The sequence below is a fragment of the Aphelocoma coerulescens genome, chromosome 18 (genome assembly GCF_041296385.1).
Source record: "Aphelocoma coerulescens isolate FSJ_1873_10779 chromosome 18, UR_Acoe_1.0, whole genome shotgun sequence".
In the NCBI taxonomy this organism is placed as follows: domain Eukaryota; kingdom Metazoa; phylum Chordata; class Aves; order Passeriformes; family Corvidae; genus Aphelocoma; species Aphelocoma coerulescens.
Window position 1 is genome coordinate 12,062,931 of NC_091031.1, and position 16,972 is coordinate 12,079,902.

Consider the following 16,972-nt stretch of genomic DNA (forward strand, 5'->3'; position numbering starts at 1 on the left):
CTGCACAAACCGCTGGGCCGGGGTGAGGGGACCCCCGACGTGGGGAGCTCTGTCCTCTCCGGGCACCGGCCGGTCCTGCTCGGACACCCCGGGGCTGCAGTGCCCACGCTCAGGGACACCCCCCACCCACGGGGGGCTGCACGGCCACCTCTCCCCCGCCCTCCTCCACGGCTGCCTGGGCAGCGGGGGCTCAGGAGAACGGGAGGGGCCGTCTCTTGTCCCCCCTCAAATCTCCTCGCTGCCGGGCGGGAGCGGCCGTGCGGTGGCCGGGGCAGGGAGCGGCTCCCGGCCGTGTCCCGGGGGGAGGCGGCGGGGCCGGGGCCGGGCCGGGCTCTGTCCCGTTTATAGGAGGGCGGCGGGCGCCTGCTGAGCCCTCCCCGTGCCGCAGACGCAAACGGGGCGGTGGCCCCGGTTAAAGGGGAAACTTGACAGCGCCGCCGCCCGCTCCGCTCCGCGCCCGCTCCGCCGCCAGCGCGCTCCACTCCGCCGCGATGTGAGTACGGACCGGCCCGGCCCCGCTGAGGGGACACGGGCGGGAGACACCCGCTCTGAGGGTTCTCTAGGGAGAGGGGCCAGGGCAGCCCCCTCCCCTCTTCACCGACGGGGGAGATGGGCTGGGGAAAGTCCCCCCAACTCGGGAGAGGGTCCAGGAGAGCCTCTGCCGGGGGAGCCAAGGGGAGAGGGGCTGAGGGCACCCCGGAGAAGAGGGGTCGAGGGAGCCCGGTGGGCTGAAAGGGGCAGGGGTCGACGCCCCCTCCTCCCCGCCCCCTGCCCTCTTCGCGGGGGTCGCCAGAGCAGATGAGCCCGGGAAAATTCCCCCTGGGGTGGGGGCTGACAGAATCACCCGCACTGGTCCCATGGTGGGTGGACAAGGGACCCCCGCCCTCCTTTCCCTGCGGAGTCGGGCCGGGGCAGTCCCTCGGGTGCGATGCTCCGGGATCGAGCCCTCCCGCCGGGGGCGGGGGCGAGGAGCACATTCCCTTGGGAGAGGGGATCGGAACCCCTCGGGGAGAGGGGCTGGGGGAGCCTCCTTGGGGAACCGCCCCCCTTTGAAGCTTCCCGGGGAGGAGCCCCCTCGGTGGGAGAGGGGGAACAGGCTCGGGGGACCCCCGGGGGATATCGGGGAGCGGGCAGAGGGCTCGGACCCCTCTCCGTCGGCGGCGCCCGAGGAACAAGAACCCGGGTGCAGGGCACTGCCCCAGCAGCATCCCCCGAGCCGGGCGGGGCGGAGCGGAGCGTTCCTGCTGCCCCGGACAGACGCACGGACAGACAGACACACACTCACAGCATCATCCCTGTCCCGCTGCAGCTCTGCCCTTCACCACCGCCAAGATGCTGCTGTTGCTGCTGGGGATCATCGTGCTCCACGTCACCGTGCTGGTGCTGCTCTTCGTCTCCACCATCGTTAGTGTGAGTACGGATTTCCCCCGCTCTGCGCTTCCCCGGGGCAGGGACATGGCGTGGCGAGAGCAGAGGGTGTTATTCTTATTTCTGGCTATTTTTACAGCCTGGCTTTTAGCAGGATGCTTTAATTGGCTGGTTGCTGGCTTCACTAACAGTGGGATTTTGGAATCTGGGAGATTGTGCTGTCAGGTGAACCTGGTGGGACGCGTGGCTGTGCGCTGTGCTGCGTGCTCAGGGCTTCCCCGCTGGTACAGAGACACAAGGGCTGTTGGAAACCATCTCCTCATCCTCCCCGGGCTGGTTCACATCAAGGAGCAGCTTCGAAGCACCCAAAATCCCCTCCTTTGGGGTGATGCTGCTCTCCCCTTTCATAAGGGGCTCCACCTGCTAATGGGCTTCAGGCACAGGACCAGAACAGCCGGTCTGAGCAAAGCCCTTCTAAACGGGGCTGGCTGGGCACTGACCCCTCAGCACAGCAGTTCTGCTCCCCAGCTCTCCTCCCTTGGGGCAGGGAATAAGGCACAGCCTCTTTTTCCTAACCCAGCTTCCAAGGCGGAATCTTTGTGAGCAGTGGCAAGCCGAGGGCTGGATGCAGCACAGAGGCTTCCCAGCACTGTCCTGGGGCTGCAGCCCAGTGAACACGTCAGCTGCTCGGGAGAGGTTTGAGTTGGCTTTAAGGCAGCTCTTCTGTGGAGCTGGTGACTTCCAAGCTTGCTTCACCAGGGGCTTCTTTCCCGGCTGTTTTTGTTTTTTGGGGTTTTTTTTGGTTTGGTTTTTTTTTTGGGGGGGGGGGGGGGTGTTTTTTTGGTTTTTTTTTTTTTTGGTGGTCATAGTAGTGGAAAACGTTACAAAAATCTTCCGAGCCGTTAGGAATCACGTGGAAGCATTCAAATGTCCCGGCCACGCAGCGGGCGAGGCCGGCGAGGGGAGGGAAGCGCGGCCCCGCGGGACTCGCTCCGTGTTTAAAGAGCATAAAGAGCTTCTGTTTTCGTGCCGTTGGGGCGAACGCGGCTAAAAGCAAATCTCGGGATTCACTTTCCAAGCCCCTCTCTAAGGAAAAGCGCGTCCCTGGGAGCGCCCGGCCGGGCAGGCACGTGCGGGGCTGGGGCTGCTCGGGGCCGCAGCCTGGGGGGGACACGGACAGGGACAGGGACAGGGACAGGGACACGGACAGGGACACGGCCACGGCCACGGACAGGGACACGGACAGGGACACGGGTGGCTGCTCCTCCCCGGGCCCCGCTCACGGGCTGTGTCTGTCCCGCAGCAATGGCTGGTGAACGGCGGGCACACGGCAGACCTGTGGCAGAACTGCACCTCCGGAAGCGTTTTCCACTGCCTGGCGTCCTCCTCCAACGGTGAGTGCCCCCGGGACCAGGGCTGCGCCCGCACGCCACTTGTGTTCTGCTCCCGGACCTATGGAATCCAGGGGGATTTGCCTCTGTGGGTTATTTGTGATTCCTTCTTGGATTTTCCTGCATCCCCGGAGCTGTTCCCTCCCGCCCCATCCCCTCGCCTCCTCTGCTCTGTCCCCAGCTGGAGGAGCACGGCTCAGCTGTGTCCCGGTGCGGGCACACGGGGCTGGCCCGGCAGTGGGGGATTGCTCCCCCCTGCCCTCCCGGTCCCTGAAGTTGTGATGGGGCTTAGCAGGAGAGCCAGAGCCACTGCCCACCGCTCTGCCCGGCTGCCGTCGGGCTGAGGGGCAGCTCCTGGCAGCACCAGGGCAGGGTGACACCCTCACTGCACTGGAGGTGACGGCTCGAGCCCTTTTGGGGGGATCTCCTGTTTTCAGCACGTTTTTCCAGTTGGATGTACAAACACGAGGTGGTTCTTGGGGCAGGGCCGCTGGGCGCCTGTCACCCTGCTGGGAACTGAGGGGCTTTTTTTGTCACAGCTCCCTCTCGCTCTGCTTGTGAGGGGTCTGAAAGATGCTCACGGGGCCCTGAGGACGCTCTGTCTCCAGAGGACACTTGTCCCCTACCTAGAAATCTGTCCTGCGTTTTGCTGCTGGGACAGGCTGAGTTTTCGGGCACAGCCCTGGGGTTTGCCGTGGAGCACCGTGGGGATGTGCTGAGTGCTCGGGCTCTTCATCCCTTGGCACCTGCACACCTGGGGGCTGAACAGGCACAGCGGGACTGAGCTGGGGCAAGGCTGATGTCACACTGGGTGCATCAACCCTGAGCTGTTTGCCGAGGTCAGAAGGGGAGGGGGGCGTGCTGAGACACGGTGACACGCAGTTCCCAGGGTGATCAGTGGCACCAGGAACACAAAATCCGTGCTCAGAAAGTTGGGCAAGCCCGTGCCTCAGTTTCCCTAGAAGAGAGAGCTGGTGCCAGCGGTGCTGTGGCCAGCGTTTGTTCTGTTAGCCTGGTTTGTGCTTTCCTGATTCTCCCGGTGTGACCCGCGGGTCACACCAGATTCTCCCAGTGTGACTCACGCCGCTGTCACTGGGACAGTCACCCTGTGCCAGAAACGCGGGCCTGGCGAGGAGCGCACCGGTGCCATGTGGCCCTGGTGAGGGGGACAGTCACCCCGGGAGCACTAAATGCTTCCGGAGGGTCCCTCAGTGGAGGGAGACTGTGAGAGGGCTTTTGGCGGTTCCGAGCAGAATCCCCAGCCTCGGGAGCAGACCACTCGCGTTGCCCACGCGGGGAGGTGATGCCGCCGCTCCGTCCCTCGCCTTCCCCGCTGCGTCCCCGCCTGCGCCCGGGCTCTGGGTTCGCTGGGAGTGAGGCTCCCAGCTCTAGTCTCTGCTGACGCCTGCTGGTGTCCGGGCCAGCCGGGAAGCGGCTGGATCCCATCCCAGGCCGGGAGCCTTCTGGAGCCGCGTCCCTCATCAGCAGTTGGCTGGGCTGGCTATTGCAGCGTAGGCAGCCCCGCTTCGGGGCCAGTCATGCGAGCTCCGAAACTGCTGAGCCTCCGCTTTGCAATGAAAGGCAGCGCTTGCCCCCAGGAGTCCCAGAGCCGAGGGCTCTAAAGCCTCCCCAAATCTTTTGCTTTTCAAACCTGCCCCGCTTTTTCTGGATGTTTACAGGGGGTTCTGTCGGGGCCGTCAGTGCTGAGAGAGGCTTGTCCACACTGTGGCTGGGTGGTTTCCCGCACACCTGCCGGTCCTGAGCGTGTGGGAGTCTCCAGTGCCTGTTCCCAGAGCTGCTGGAGCCTCTCCAGTGCTGGGTTTTCATCACTAAAGGGACTATGGTCAAGATGAAAATGTTAAGAATGCAGCTGAGCTGGGTTGGTAGCCCTGATCCAGTGGACTGGGTCCCTGCCCATGGCAGGTGGGTGGAGTGAGATGATCTTTAAGGTCCCGTCTAACCCAAGCCATTCCGGGATTCCAGGATAAAGTGCCCCAGTGAGCTGCTCTTCGAGTGGAAATTCATCGTGCTCAGGGCTTAAACAGCTCTCACTCATCCAAGGCTCTGCTCTGGCATCAGGAGAAGGGGTTTTGCTTGGACAAAAGCTTGTGCCCCATCCACCCTGTAGGAGCGGTGCTGCTGAGGACCTGTCTTCCTCTTGTGGGACCCTGGATACAGAGTGCAGAGCCCTCCACTGCTGTAGGAACACAAAATCAAAGGATATTTCCTGGGCTTATGTAAGGCTTTTAAGGTCTGTTCATACAAACAACAAAAATGCCACATAGTCTCCTTTCCAGCGGGTCCTGCTCCCTCCCTGCCCTGTCACCACTGCAGGGAGCTGCTGTCGGCCACTCTTTGGGGCAGTACTGAGGTCACAGGGCAAGGATGCTGTGGCAGAGCCACCTCGAGGCTCACGCTTCTCTTCTGCCTCATCCTCACAGCCCTTTCCCAGGAATTTGCTTATTTTCAAAATTAGGAACGGTCCCGTACAAACAGCACAAACCAGCCTCGGTTACAGCTCCCAGAGCAGAGGCTGTGCTGCAGTGGGCTCCAGACAGCCATAAAAATTCATATCCCTGTGCCAAGGGTGGTACTGAATGGTTAATCCTGGAGTGCCAAGGTGCTCTGGGGAAAGAGCAAGGAATCCTCGTTGGGAATTTTGATAGAATTTTCAGTCTTTATGCAGGGGAAGTTTCTGCTCTGGCCCTCACCGTGACCTCTGGGGTGTGGTTATTTCTTCTTCTCTTTTCAAAAAGCAGTGGGACTCAGTAAGTGGAATTTGGGAGTTAGATGGTGCTGGGTCACCTGTGTTCCTCATGGATGTGCTGGTGCTATGATGCCCCCTTGGTGTCAGCTGAGCCTCCCCGTCCTGCCACACAGGGACCATTTGCTCAGGTGACCTTTGTGTGGATGCCCAACGAGAAGCAGAACTTTTAAATCCAGCTGCCAGCAGGATTTGCTTTTGTTGCACGCTGGGGCAGGTTCTGGGCTCCTCACCCTACAGAGCATCCCAAGGGGCAGCAAAGCAGCACCAGGGCTGAGCTCAGCACTGCCCAGGTGAGGATTCCCGGGACATCAGCAGACCCTGGGTACAGGCTTGGCCTCGGTGGGGACTGAGCTCCCACCTCCTGAATTCCTCTTGGCAGGGCTCAGCCCCTGGGTGTGTGCGAGGGCTGATCCATCCCGGCAGGAGCCGAGGACACATTCCCACTCCTTGTCCGTGTACAACCGCCTGCTTGTTGCTGTGATTTTTGCATTTGCTGTTAGATAATGCTTTTTTTTCTTCAAGAGGCTGAGAACTATGGAAAAAATGTTGCAATCTTTGCTTCGTTTGCGCTGTCAGACATTCCTGGAAAAGATTTATCTCAGGAATTCAGCTCTGAATCCCGGGACTGTGGGTCGGCAGGGCCGTGTGCCAGCGCCGGCTGTGTGGCCCCACGGCCAGCTCGGGGCACGCGACCGGGCCCAGCAAGTGCCTTCAAGGAGATTCCATCCCAAATTTCCAGACAGGGATATTTTTTTCCACCAAAAAAGGCCTTTTCTTTCTGCCACTGAATGTTTTATGCAGGCAAGAAGACTTTTCTGCCTGGTTGGGAGAGACCCCAAAGCCCATCCAGTGCCATGGCAGGGACACCTCCCACTGTCCCAGGCTGCTCCAAGCCCCAATGTCCAGCCTGGCCTGCCAGGGATCCAGGGGCAGCCCCAGCTGCTCTGGGCACCCTGTGCCAGGGCCTCCCCACCCTCTGAGTAAAGAATTTATTCCTAACACCTAAAAATCTCCCATTCCAAGAGAATATTTCATATTTCAGAGCAGTTTGTCCCATAACTTTCTTGCCTTCAATAGGAAAGGGATTTCCTCTGCTTAAAACAATTTTTTTATTATTGCTTGTTCTTCTTACAAAGAGCATCTGATAAGGGGAGGTCGGGAACTGGTGCTGGTTTTTTCTTAGATGGTCCAGGTGTCTTTGGCTCCCAATTTTTCTGTGAAAGGTGGGGTCAGACAACCTTCCCTGCCATATTTGTGCTCTGGCCCATTGAGGAATGGGAGGAAGGAGGCAACGTGTGGGCAAATGATGACTGTCAAGCCAGAAGAAAGGGTGGGGGAGTCCCCTGCAGAGTGCGGTGCTGGAAAATCCTTCAACCAACGTTCTTTTGGCCTTGATGAGACTCTCAGATGTCCCTGTGGGTGCAGGCTGAGTGACCCTGCACCAGGTCTGTGGGCCAAGGCACCACTGCTCCCTGCTCCTGCTGCCTGGACTGGAAATCACTGGGAGCTGGTACTGGCATCCTTGGGAGGATCTGGGCATGGAATGATGGATCTGCCACCTCAACACAGGCCGGCAGGAGGTCAGAGCCTGAGCCAGAGACCCGCCGAGGGTCTGGGAAAGGAGCTCCCTTGGGCTTTGTGGAGCTGTTGGAAGGAGTTTTCCGTGGTGCCAGCAGCTTTCTGCTGCCTCAGCTGCATCAGGAGTGGCCTCTGTGGGATGTGAGCTCTGATGGGATGTCGGAGTGTGGCAGCTCTGGATGTCCTGGCCTCGTGGACTTCTTGGATGGAGCTTCAAGGAGAAGGAAAGGGAGGAGAGCCAAGAGGAAAAGGAGGGAATTCCCAGTGGGATTTCCAGGAATACCTCTGGAATGTCTGACTCGGTGCTGGTGGGAGGTTGGGCCACAGCAGGAGAAAGCTGCAATGGAGCTGGGTTTTCCCTGGATTTTCCCTGGGACAGCGCAGTGCCTCAGCTGGACAGACTGCGAGGAAGTTGTCCCCACGGGAGAGGGGTTCCCTGCAGCCCTGGGGCTGTCAGGGGCAGTGGGGGGATCTGGGCTGTGCAGAGCAGCACCACAGGCACCTGAGCTGCTCTGACCTTGGCAGTTCTGAGGGGCCTCTGTCCGAAGGGCAGCCCAGAGAGTGCTGCAGCTGAGCTGCTATTTCTGCATCTCCAGTTCACCCCTTTCCAACCCTCTTTGGGGTGTTTGAATGCCAAAACCCCTGCAAGTCCCAGCACTTTGCTGCAGCCCGGCCGCTTCAGAGCAGAGGATGTGAGCTGGGCTCAGGTTCTTGGTCAGGCCTTGACACCTGAGGGTCTGCTCTGGAAAAACCTTGCTCAGAAAATGTGGCTTTTCCTGGCAGCCCTGGGCTGGTACCTTTGTGCCTGTGCTGTTCCTGACCCTGCTGAGATTTATCTTCCAGCATGGAAGCAGCAGGTTTTACAGTCGTGGGCATGAATTTCCCCTCCCTCAGCTTTGTCTGTATTATATGCCACAGTTACCTCCTTAATGGATGTTTTCTCCTGCAGAAGTGGTTGCTTTTTGAATGTACAGAGTGCACACACTTGGCAAAGGGAAAACTCCACCTGCAAAACGTTCCCATCAGCTGCAGATCCCAGCACAGCAGGGTTTTTAATGCACAGCACTAATTTAGGGATGTCTTCCAGCAGGGGATGAGCTGAGTGCTCAAATAAGTGTCTTCAGTTTGCACTTTGTTTTTTTCTCCTTGGCTGGGTCCGAAGAGGATGTGGGGGGTGTGAATTAAACCCTGGGGAGTCAATGCCTCTCCTTTAGGGCTCCTGGCCAAGAGCACCTTTTTCCCTGCCCTGTCAGTCCTGTCTGGGCATAAAACCTCCCTGCAGCAGGCCTGGGGCTCTGCTGGAAGGGGTTGGCTTGGCTGCTGTCTCTCTGGGAGATTCAACTGCAATTTCTGCTCTGCATTCCAATTTCTGCTCCTGAGTTTCTTTCTTTCATGCTGGATTTTAGGGCAGTGAAATACCGTCTTCATCATCCCAGGGCTGAAGTCTTTTCCCTGCTCTTTAAGCAGTGCTGTGAGCACATCAGGGCTTGCAGAACTTAAGGGGAAATTCAAATTTGTTTTGTAAAAACTTCTTGCTTTGTCTGTGGCTGCCTGAAAGGGCTCTAAACCCACTCCCGCCAGCTCATCTCCGGAAGCAGCGTGCAGGGTGTTATCTGCCCTATCCACGCTGTTTCCTTTCCTTCTTCCTCCTGAAGAACAAAGATATAAACACAGAGCTGAAGAGATGCAGGGGAAAAATGGGATCACCAGCTTGCTGCCCAGGGGAAACCACAAATAACAGCCTGGGACTAAACAGTGCTGACAGCCCGGCTGCAGCTCCAGCCCGGCTTCCCTCCGGGAAACTCGCTGTGCTTTTGAAATCCTAAGGGCTGGACACAGCACTAACAGCAAGGGGGTTAAAGGCATGTGGGGCTGAGGAGGTAAAAACCCTACCCGCAGTTATAGGGGTGATTAAAATGTTTCAAAGGCAATCAGCTGTCCTAATACAGCTGAAGTCTGTGGGCAGCTTGGAGTTAATGGAGTTCTGGAACTCGCTCCTGTGGGTCTGTCCTGGGCTGGGATCCTGCCCTTTGTTTTCACAAAGGAGGCCAGCAAAAGTCAGCAACGGGCTGGATGTGAGCGGGCTCAGAGCTCTGGTCTGTGGGATCATCTCCTGATTTCCCTGCTCCCAGGCTGGCTGCCGAAACCCTCCGGCCATGGTCAGCTCCCCCCTCTGTGCTGCCTTTCTCTTCCTCTGACACGGCTCTTTATGACAATGGGATTTTGCAAAGCCCCTATAAATCATTTGCATTCAGAACCAAAAACCAGGCAGGGGAGGCGGATGCAATTAAAGGGCAGCTCAGCTCAGCTCGGCTTTCCGTCTAGACAGCCTTCTCCTAAAATAACCGGCAGTGGGAGCATCCACCTCCCAGCAGAAAGGGCTCCTCTTGGGCCGGATCCCGTGGCCTTTGCAGTCACAAAAGGCTTGGCTTTCTGGGTCCTGGATGAAACTGCAGGGCTTGACTTTGGCTCAGCAGGTGCATGGAGCTGGACACAGCTTCGGGGCTTGGGAAGGGGTCAGAGGAGGGCTCAGCTTCCCAGAGCTGGGAGGGGAGCCCTGTCTGTGCTGCGGAAGGGAAAGAGATGCAGTTCAGCAGCTGCACATCCTCCAACCACTTCTCTGGTCTGATCTGAGCAAGGATTTGTGATGATTTTATTGGTGCTGGAGCTGCCTCATCCCATTTCCTGCTGGTGCATCACGGCCAGAGCTGAAGGGGCAGGTGGGGCTGAGGCAGGGGGGCTTTCCCTGCCCAGCTAGGGAGATAGGGGAAATATCTTGGACATTTTGTGTGCACATTGCAGTGAAATGCACACTGGGATTTCCTGGGAGCAGCAATAGCTGCTCCTTCCTGAGGAATGGCAGCAGCTGGTGCAGGGGAAGCCAGCACACTGGAGTGAGGGAAGGGCAGCAGCTCCCTGATGCTGGGGAGAAGCTTGGAATGGGAAGTGTGACGGGGAGGGGAAGGACCTGGCTGGCTGTGAGGAGCAGGGGCTGCTCTGGTGGTTCCAGAGCTTTGGGAGCAGGGGCTGCGTCTGCTCCAGGGCCTGAACATCCAGAGGCAAAGACAAGGGGTAGAAATCCCGGTCCAAAGTCAAACGCACCAGACGTGACTGAGCAGCACAGGGTGTTCCCTGCAGCCGTGGATGTGCTGGGAGTGCCCGTGGACGACCACGGCCGTCCCAGCTGAAGGCTGTGCCTCACTCTCCGGTCCAAACTCCGCCCTCCCCGCCTGAGTGCAGCTCGCAGGGATGTAGTGGGGACGTGTGGTCCCTCCCCTGGAGCAGACGCTGCCCTGGACAGTCCCAAAGGCCTCGTTTGCTGCCCCAAGGTCGGAGGTGGCTGAGCTGAAGGGCAGCTTCATGTGGAAGTTTTGCTCCATTTCAGCCCTTTGCTGCAGGAAGCCGATTCTGCAGGCAATCGGTGGGAGTAGAACTGTGGCAGGAACATGGGGCTGAGCCTGAGGCTTCAGTGCTGCCTAATCCCATCCGAGGATCCAGCTCCAAGCATGATTTTTCTGCCTTTCACTGGGTGGTCTGTGCCTCAGTTTACCTGTACTGAGTCCTATCTGCCTTTCATGGTGAATTAATTGATGTTGCATCCTCAAAAACCTCTCAAGGAAACCTGCATTTTGATTTCAAACTTTATAAGGAAAGGGGCAGGCAGAGGTATTTCCGAGCACTGCCTCTTTCTGTCAAGCTGCAGCAGCTCATGGCATTTTGCTTGTTTATTTATTTATTTTTTTACGTGGGGAGTCACACACCCACTAAGCCTGGAAATAGTTGAGCAGTGACTCACACAGGGGCTGGTTTAACTGGTCTGCTCTGGGACGCAGCTGCGTTTGGCAGCTGGAGAAGGCTCTTCCAAAAGGTTCAACTCTGCAGGGGCAGAGGGTGTTTTCGTTCCCTGTGTGTTTATTTGCCCTCGGAGCTCGGCCAGCGCGGTGTCCCAGAGCTTGCTGCACATGGCTTTGGTGTTTGCAGCGCAGCTGAACAGCCAGGGCCTGGCACGGAGCTGGGGAGAGGCTCTGTCTGGGTTTTGCAGGTCGGGGTTGATGTCTCCGCTCTGTTTTACGGTCGATGCTCCCAAGGCAGTGCCCAGCCCTGTGATCCGTCCTATTCCAGCAGCTGCTCTGTGCACACAGCATCCACAGGGCACCCGAAATCCCCGGAGCACCGTGCCCACACCGGGGATCCCAGCAGCTGGGGCAGCCCTGGATGTGTCCCCAGCTGCTCCCAAACCCCATGGGAGCCAGGGTGGGGTGGTGGCCCAGGGCTGGTGGCAAGGCCATGGGCACAGCAGGGGCTCCATGGTGCCCACACTGAGGTGTTCATCTGTCTGTCTGTCTGTCTGTCCCCAGAATGGTTGCAGTCTGTCCAAGCCATGATGATCCTCTCCGTCATCTTCAGCGTCCTGTCCCTGTTCCTGTTCTTCTGCCAGCTCTTCACGCTCACCAAGGGCGGCAGGTTCTACATCACCGGAGTCTTCCAGATCCTCGCGGGTGAGTGGGGCTGAGGGGTGGCACTGTCACCCGGGGCCAGGCTGCCAGGCAGGGGCAGGGGCAGGGGCTGGAGGGAATGAGCAGCTTCTGGGGCACATCAGGAGGGCCGTGGAGCTGCTGCCGGCAAAGGGAAGGGAAGGGGGATGAGTGATTCGGGGGGGTTGAGGTCTCACACGCCCGGGATGGGATCCGGCCCCTGGGCCACTGTGCACCCAGGCTCTTCTGCCCTTGTGCAGGGAAGGTGCACGAGGGTTTCTGCCCCAGCCAGGGAGGTTCTGGAGGGACAGGGTGCCAGAGCCACTGGGGCAGAGCTGGGGGCAGCAGATCACAGGGGCTGCTGGAACGAGAGCTCTGCCTGTTCCCCAGGGCTCGGGATGGAATGTTGGGTGTCCAGGGTGCTGTGCTGGCTCTGGGACCCACCTTCACCAGGCTGGGTGAGGCTTCCACAGCTGCTGGCGGGGTGGGGAAAGTCATGACGATCCTGTTTTGGCAAAAGAGGACTCGGTGATTATTTATAAACGTGCCATGAGGGGGCCTGGTGCTTTCCCCGTGAGCAGAGAGCCCTGGAGCTGCAGGGTGAGCTCTGACTTGGACTGCCAGCTACTATTTTTAACTCTTTGAGAACTCAGTGCTGGAAGGGAGCCACAGTACATGTCCTACGCTGCAGTTCCCCAAGTACTGATGCTGTAAAGCCCCTGGCTCTGTTTATGTTTCCATGTAAGAAACCAGTGGAGAGGATTTTCAAGCATTCAGGCTAAAAATTGTAATTGTGCTTCAGGGTCCTGGCTGCATTAGGACAGAGTGTCTGGGAAGGAGACTGATTCTTCCCTAGAGCTTTAGATGTTAAACTAGAAGCCACTTGAGGTCCTGCCACTGTCTCGGTGGAAAAACTCATTCACTGAGTTTAGACAAACTTTCTGGGCATCCTTTAAGCAAGTGGCCTTCCCAAACCTTGGAGAAGTCCAGAGCTAACCTTTATTGGCATGAGATCCATGAGGAGTGGATCTGCTCAGCCACAGTGCAGGTGGAGTTCAGATCAGTTCACCATCTCTGGAAAGAGAGATGTATGGAAACCCATTAGAGCCATGGAGCCAAGGAGGGGAAATGGGCATTAATAATGCAGTTACCTGCCTGAGAGCGCTCTAATAGACCTGGGAGCAGAGGGCTTCTCTCTCCTGAGTGATTCTGGTGGACAATTCTTATTGTCAGAGGGAGAGAAAATGGGATTGCAGCCCTCTGTCCATGCTGGGTGTCCTGAGGGGGATGCAGGGTCAGACCACAGACCCACAGACTCTTTCCTTGTTGGGCCTGAGCTGTGGGTCAAAGCCATGCCCAGCCAGTGTGAAGGACAGAAAAAGTGTTCTCATCCCATCAAGCTTCCCTGTGGCCAGGGGGACCTGTAGGCAGAGGTCTGGATCCAGGGGGACCATGCAGAGGTGGGCACTATTGGCCATCCTTGCTGTTCTCCCTGGCCAGGCCTGGAGGAGGAGGCTCAGGTCAGTTTTGATCTTTGTGACCCTAAATCTCGGGGTTGTTGGTAGGAACAGGACATGGCTGTGCCAGCACTGCCAGGAGATCCCACCCGGAGGCAGGACAGCTTTGGTCACAGGAGCTGAGCCTGTTCTGGGCTCCTTGCAGCTGCTCGTGGGAAGCCAGGGCAGGAGCACTGGGCTCAGGTGGGTGGCAGAGCTGGGCAGTGGGAGAGAGCTGAGAGCCAGGGAGGAGGGCAGGGGCTGGTCCCCACTGCAGCTGCAGCTCGAGGACACCAGGGAGTAGAGGAAGGGCAGGAAGAGAAGTGTGAGGCCACTTTGGTCTGTGGTGCAGCAGCCAGGCAGGATCATCCCCAGCACCTCCTCCACACAGCTTAGAATCACCCCCAAAGCCTGGCTGGGCTGGTCCTGATAGGATCAAGGGCATCAAAAGGCTTTCAAAGGCTCCACTCCATCCTTGGTGGGTCCATCATATCCATGGGTAACTCCTCGTAGCCCAGCATGGCAGGGACCATGGTTGGTTTGGGCCTCTCGGGGTCTGACCCAACCTTTGCATCCCTCTCTCCCTCTCATCATCCCTTTTATCCCTTCTCTCCCATCCCTCTCACCTCAGAGCTGCTGCCCTGTGGGTGCAGAGGGTGGGCTCAGCCTCGAGGGCTGTGCCTGCCCACATCCCACAGCTGTTTGCAAACACCTGGCTTTGCACAGCCCCAGCTGGGTTCCTCTGCAGGGCTGGGGCAGCTCCAGCAGGAACAAACCCTGGGAACAAATGTCAGGAAGCGTTTGCCCTCCTGACCTGCCGAAGCAAGACCAGAGCATGTTCCCAAAGCCAGGCTGCACAGGGGGATGCATTATTGCTCGCAGCAGTGCTGGCAGCTGGCTGCAGCTGGGCCTCCCTCCCTTTTCTCTGGGCCCGGAGCAGGGCAGTGCCCCAGAAGTGCGGTCGCAGCCGTCGCCTCTGGCCGGCCGCGTTCCTGCTGCGGACAATCGCCGCTGTATCTCGCGCTCTGTAGGTGACTGGGCGGCCACACGCCTGTCCCCTGTCCCCCAGACAATGGCTGTGCTCTCTGTGCATGGGCTGGGCAGTGGGAGTTGGCTCCCGTGCTTGGAGAATGGAAACTGCTCCAGCGGCGCCTTAGTGAAGCGAATTCCCACTTGTGCACTTTCCCCGAACAAAAGGAGCAGTGTCAAGTGGAATTACAGCTCAAATATCACGGTGCTGAGATGTAGGTGGTCCTGAGGTCCGGGCAGGGGATTTGGAACTCGGCTCCAACAACAGCCCCACGACTGTATAATAAAACTGCTGGGATTGACTAAAAGAGCTTGTTTGGGGCAGGAATAGAGCTGGCTTTGTGTGAGCCCCAGGCACTGCCCACCCCTCATCAGGGGGTTTGTAAGGAAGCTTAAACGCTGCCCACCAGGGCTGGGCCTGGCTCCTGGGACACCCCAGGGACCTGCACAGGCCCTGGCTGGTCAGGGGGTGCCAGAAGCCAGGGAAGAGGAATGGGCCGTGGGCATGAAAGGGTTTGCAGGGAGCTGGGTTTTCAAGGAACAGGGTTTGCTGGGAATGGGGTTTGCAGTTGAGTTCCTGGTGCAGCTGTGCAGGATGGGGGGGTCAAAGCCAGAGCATCCTCAGGCCCAGCTGTGTTTGTGGGTTTTATCTCCTGGAGGGGTGATACAGAAACGTTCTTGCTTTGAAAGCCCAGGTCTGACCTCTTGCAGCACCACAGGGAGGTGGCTCAGGCCAGGGTTTTAAGGAGGGCACCAGGGGAGTGGGATTGGTCTGGAGCAGCAGCCCTGAGCTGGGGCTGCCTGAGGGATGGGTTAGCCCAGGCGATGCTGAAGCTTTGTCTGCTCCAGAGCCTCTGGCTGTGCTTGCTGAGCACGGCAGAGATATCCCTGCTCGCCTCCAGCCATGCCAGAGCCCACAGCATCCCCTCCCCAAATCAGGAGACTCCCAGTTTTCCAGGAGCCAGTATCCAAAGGGGCAATAACAAAAGCAGTTCCCGTGCTGGTGTTGGGCGTTGTCCCGTGTGACTCTGGGTTCCCAGCAGGGAATGTCCATGCGTGGCCTCGCTAACGCGCTCCCTGTCCTTCCCTGCAGGGCTGTGTGTGATGAGTGGCGCTGCCATCTTCACAGTGAGGCACACGGACTGGCACCAAGCCTCGGAAAACACTTCCTACGGCTTCGCCTACATCCTGGCGTGGCTGGCCTTCCCCCTGGCCCTGGCCAGCGGCATCATCTACGTCATCCTACGGAAGCGCGAGTGACGCCGCGGGACGTGGCCTAGCATGACAGGGGCACTCGTGACGTCCTCGGAGGAGACGGAGGCGGGGGAGAATAGACGAGAAAACGGAAAAGAAAATTAACCAAAAAACCAAAAAAAAAAAAAAAAAGGAATAAACCCTCCCAAACCAAACCCAAACCCAACCAACCCCCAGAGGAAACACTCAAAGGGTTCCTTGTTAATTGAAGATGTATATAGTATCTATGGTTTAAAAAACCTATTTATAACACTTTTTACATATATGTACATAGTCTTGTTAGCTTTTGTTGACCATGCGCTGTTTTAAAGCCTAAAGCAAGTGCCTAAGGAACTCTCACTCCTAACAGTGTAACAAGAGCGCAGTGATTTTTCTCTCATGCAAAATCCTCTCTGAGCTGAACTCTCCTGCCCTGTCCCAGCCCGTGTTGAACCATCAGAGCCCCCAGCCCTGACTGGTTTTAGGCTGGCGTGGATCAGAGTCACACCTGGTTCCGCAGCCGGAGGGCTGGGCCCTGCTCCTGCCACATGCTGTGATCCAAAGGGCACATCCAGATCTGACGGGAGACGCTTCCAAAAGGTTTGAAGGATTTTGGAGCAAAGGCTTTGATTGCCCCAAGTGCCTAAATGACTTATGTGCCTAAGTCCCATTGCCTTGCCACCACACCCACTGGGAATTTGGGCTTTTAAATCACTTAGGTCGTGCTGCAATCCAGCCCGGGCCGTCCTCCTTCGCTTGGGCTGCGGGGTTGGGCTGTGCCGAGCACTGGGAACTGCTGCTCCCAGCCTGGAACGTGCTCTGTCCTTGCCGTGGAGCTAAACTGCCCTGAGAAAGAAACCAACCCAGCCTGTCCCTGAAACCCAATACCAGATGTATGAAATGGTGCTATCTATTTACCATTCCTTATCCTGCTAAGCCATTTAACCTTAGTCACTGGAAATTCAGTTAACGACCTTGAGGTAAACAACCAAGCTAGAAATGAGAAATAATTCTGTGTAATATAAATGAGCTGTAACTGCTTTTGTACTTAGATTTGCTCTTACTATTATTTTTAATAAAGCATTTATAACCAAGATTCCTTTTTCCCCTCCGTGGTGCAGAGGAACAGAAGCAGCTCTGGCTGGGGCCCATGGGGCTCTGGCACAGGAGCGAGATGTGAGTCCTCTGTCTGTCAGCAACGAGTCTGGCCATGAACGGAACAGGCACCAGCACAGACCCCGGCTGCCTCTGAGGACTCCAGACACTGTTGCTGTTTCTGGTTAATTTTGGGGTTTTTTGGGGTTCTACTTTTTTTTTTTTTGCTTTGCTTTTCTGATTTTATACCGACTGTGTGGACTAAGAAGCAATGAAATAAAAATCAGAATAACTCAGGTGCTTCTGTGTTTTGGGGTTTGGGGGCTTAAAGGTGGACTGTGCTCCACCAGCCTTCCTGCACAGCCATCCCATGGAATCATGGACTCACAGAGTGATTTGTGTTGGAAGGGACCTTAAAGCCCATCCAGTCCCACCCCTGCCATGGGCAGGGACAAAGGGCCACAAATCTTTCCCTTCTGAAGAGCAGGTAAGATCACAAGTGGGTTTTTTCCTCTGTGGGCAAATTAAAGATATTCTTCC

At 57.6% G+C, this 16,972-nt stretch overlaps 1 protein-coding gene across 1 annotated transcript; it reads left to right on the forward strand.

Annotated features, from left to right (window-relative positions):
- Window positions 1-416: 416 nt before the first annotated feature.
- PMP22 (peripheral myelin protein 22) lies at window positions 417-16,728 on the forward strand. The gene is made up of 5 exons (XM_069032379.1): window positions 417-493; window positions 1,310-1,410; window positions 2,672-2,762; window positions 11,463-11,603; window positions 15,198-16,728. The coding sequence occupies exons 2-5, from the start codon at window positions 1,333-1,335 to the stop codon at window positions 15,362-15,364; spliced, it is 477 nt and encodes a 158-aa protein (XP_068888480.1). The 5' UTR covers window positions 417-493; window positions 1,310-1,332; the 3' UTR covers window positions 15,365-16,728.
- The last annotated feature ends 244 nt before the right edge of the window (window positions 16,729-16,972 follow it).

Bases quoted from the DNA above. Each gene is read 5' to 3' on its own strand.
- PMP22 (XM_069032379.1), top strand. From the start codon at position 1,333: ATGCTGCTGTTGCTGCTGGGGATCATCGTGCTCCACGTCACCGTGCTG. The intron at 2,763-11,462 runs GTGAGTGCCCCC...GTCTGTCCCCAG, and splicing joins CCTGGCGTCCTCCTCCAACG to AATGGTTGCAGTCTGTCCAA. The intron at 11,604-15,197 runs GTGAGTGGGGCT...CCTTCCCTGCAG, and splicing joins AGTCTTCCAGATCCTCGCGG to GGCTGTGTGTGATGAGTGGC.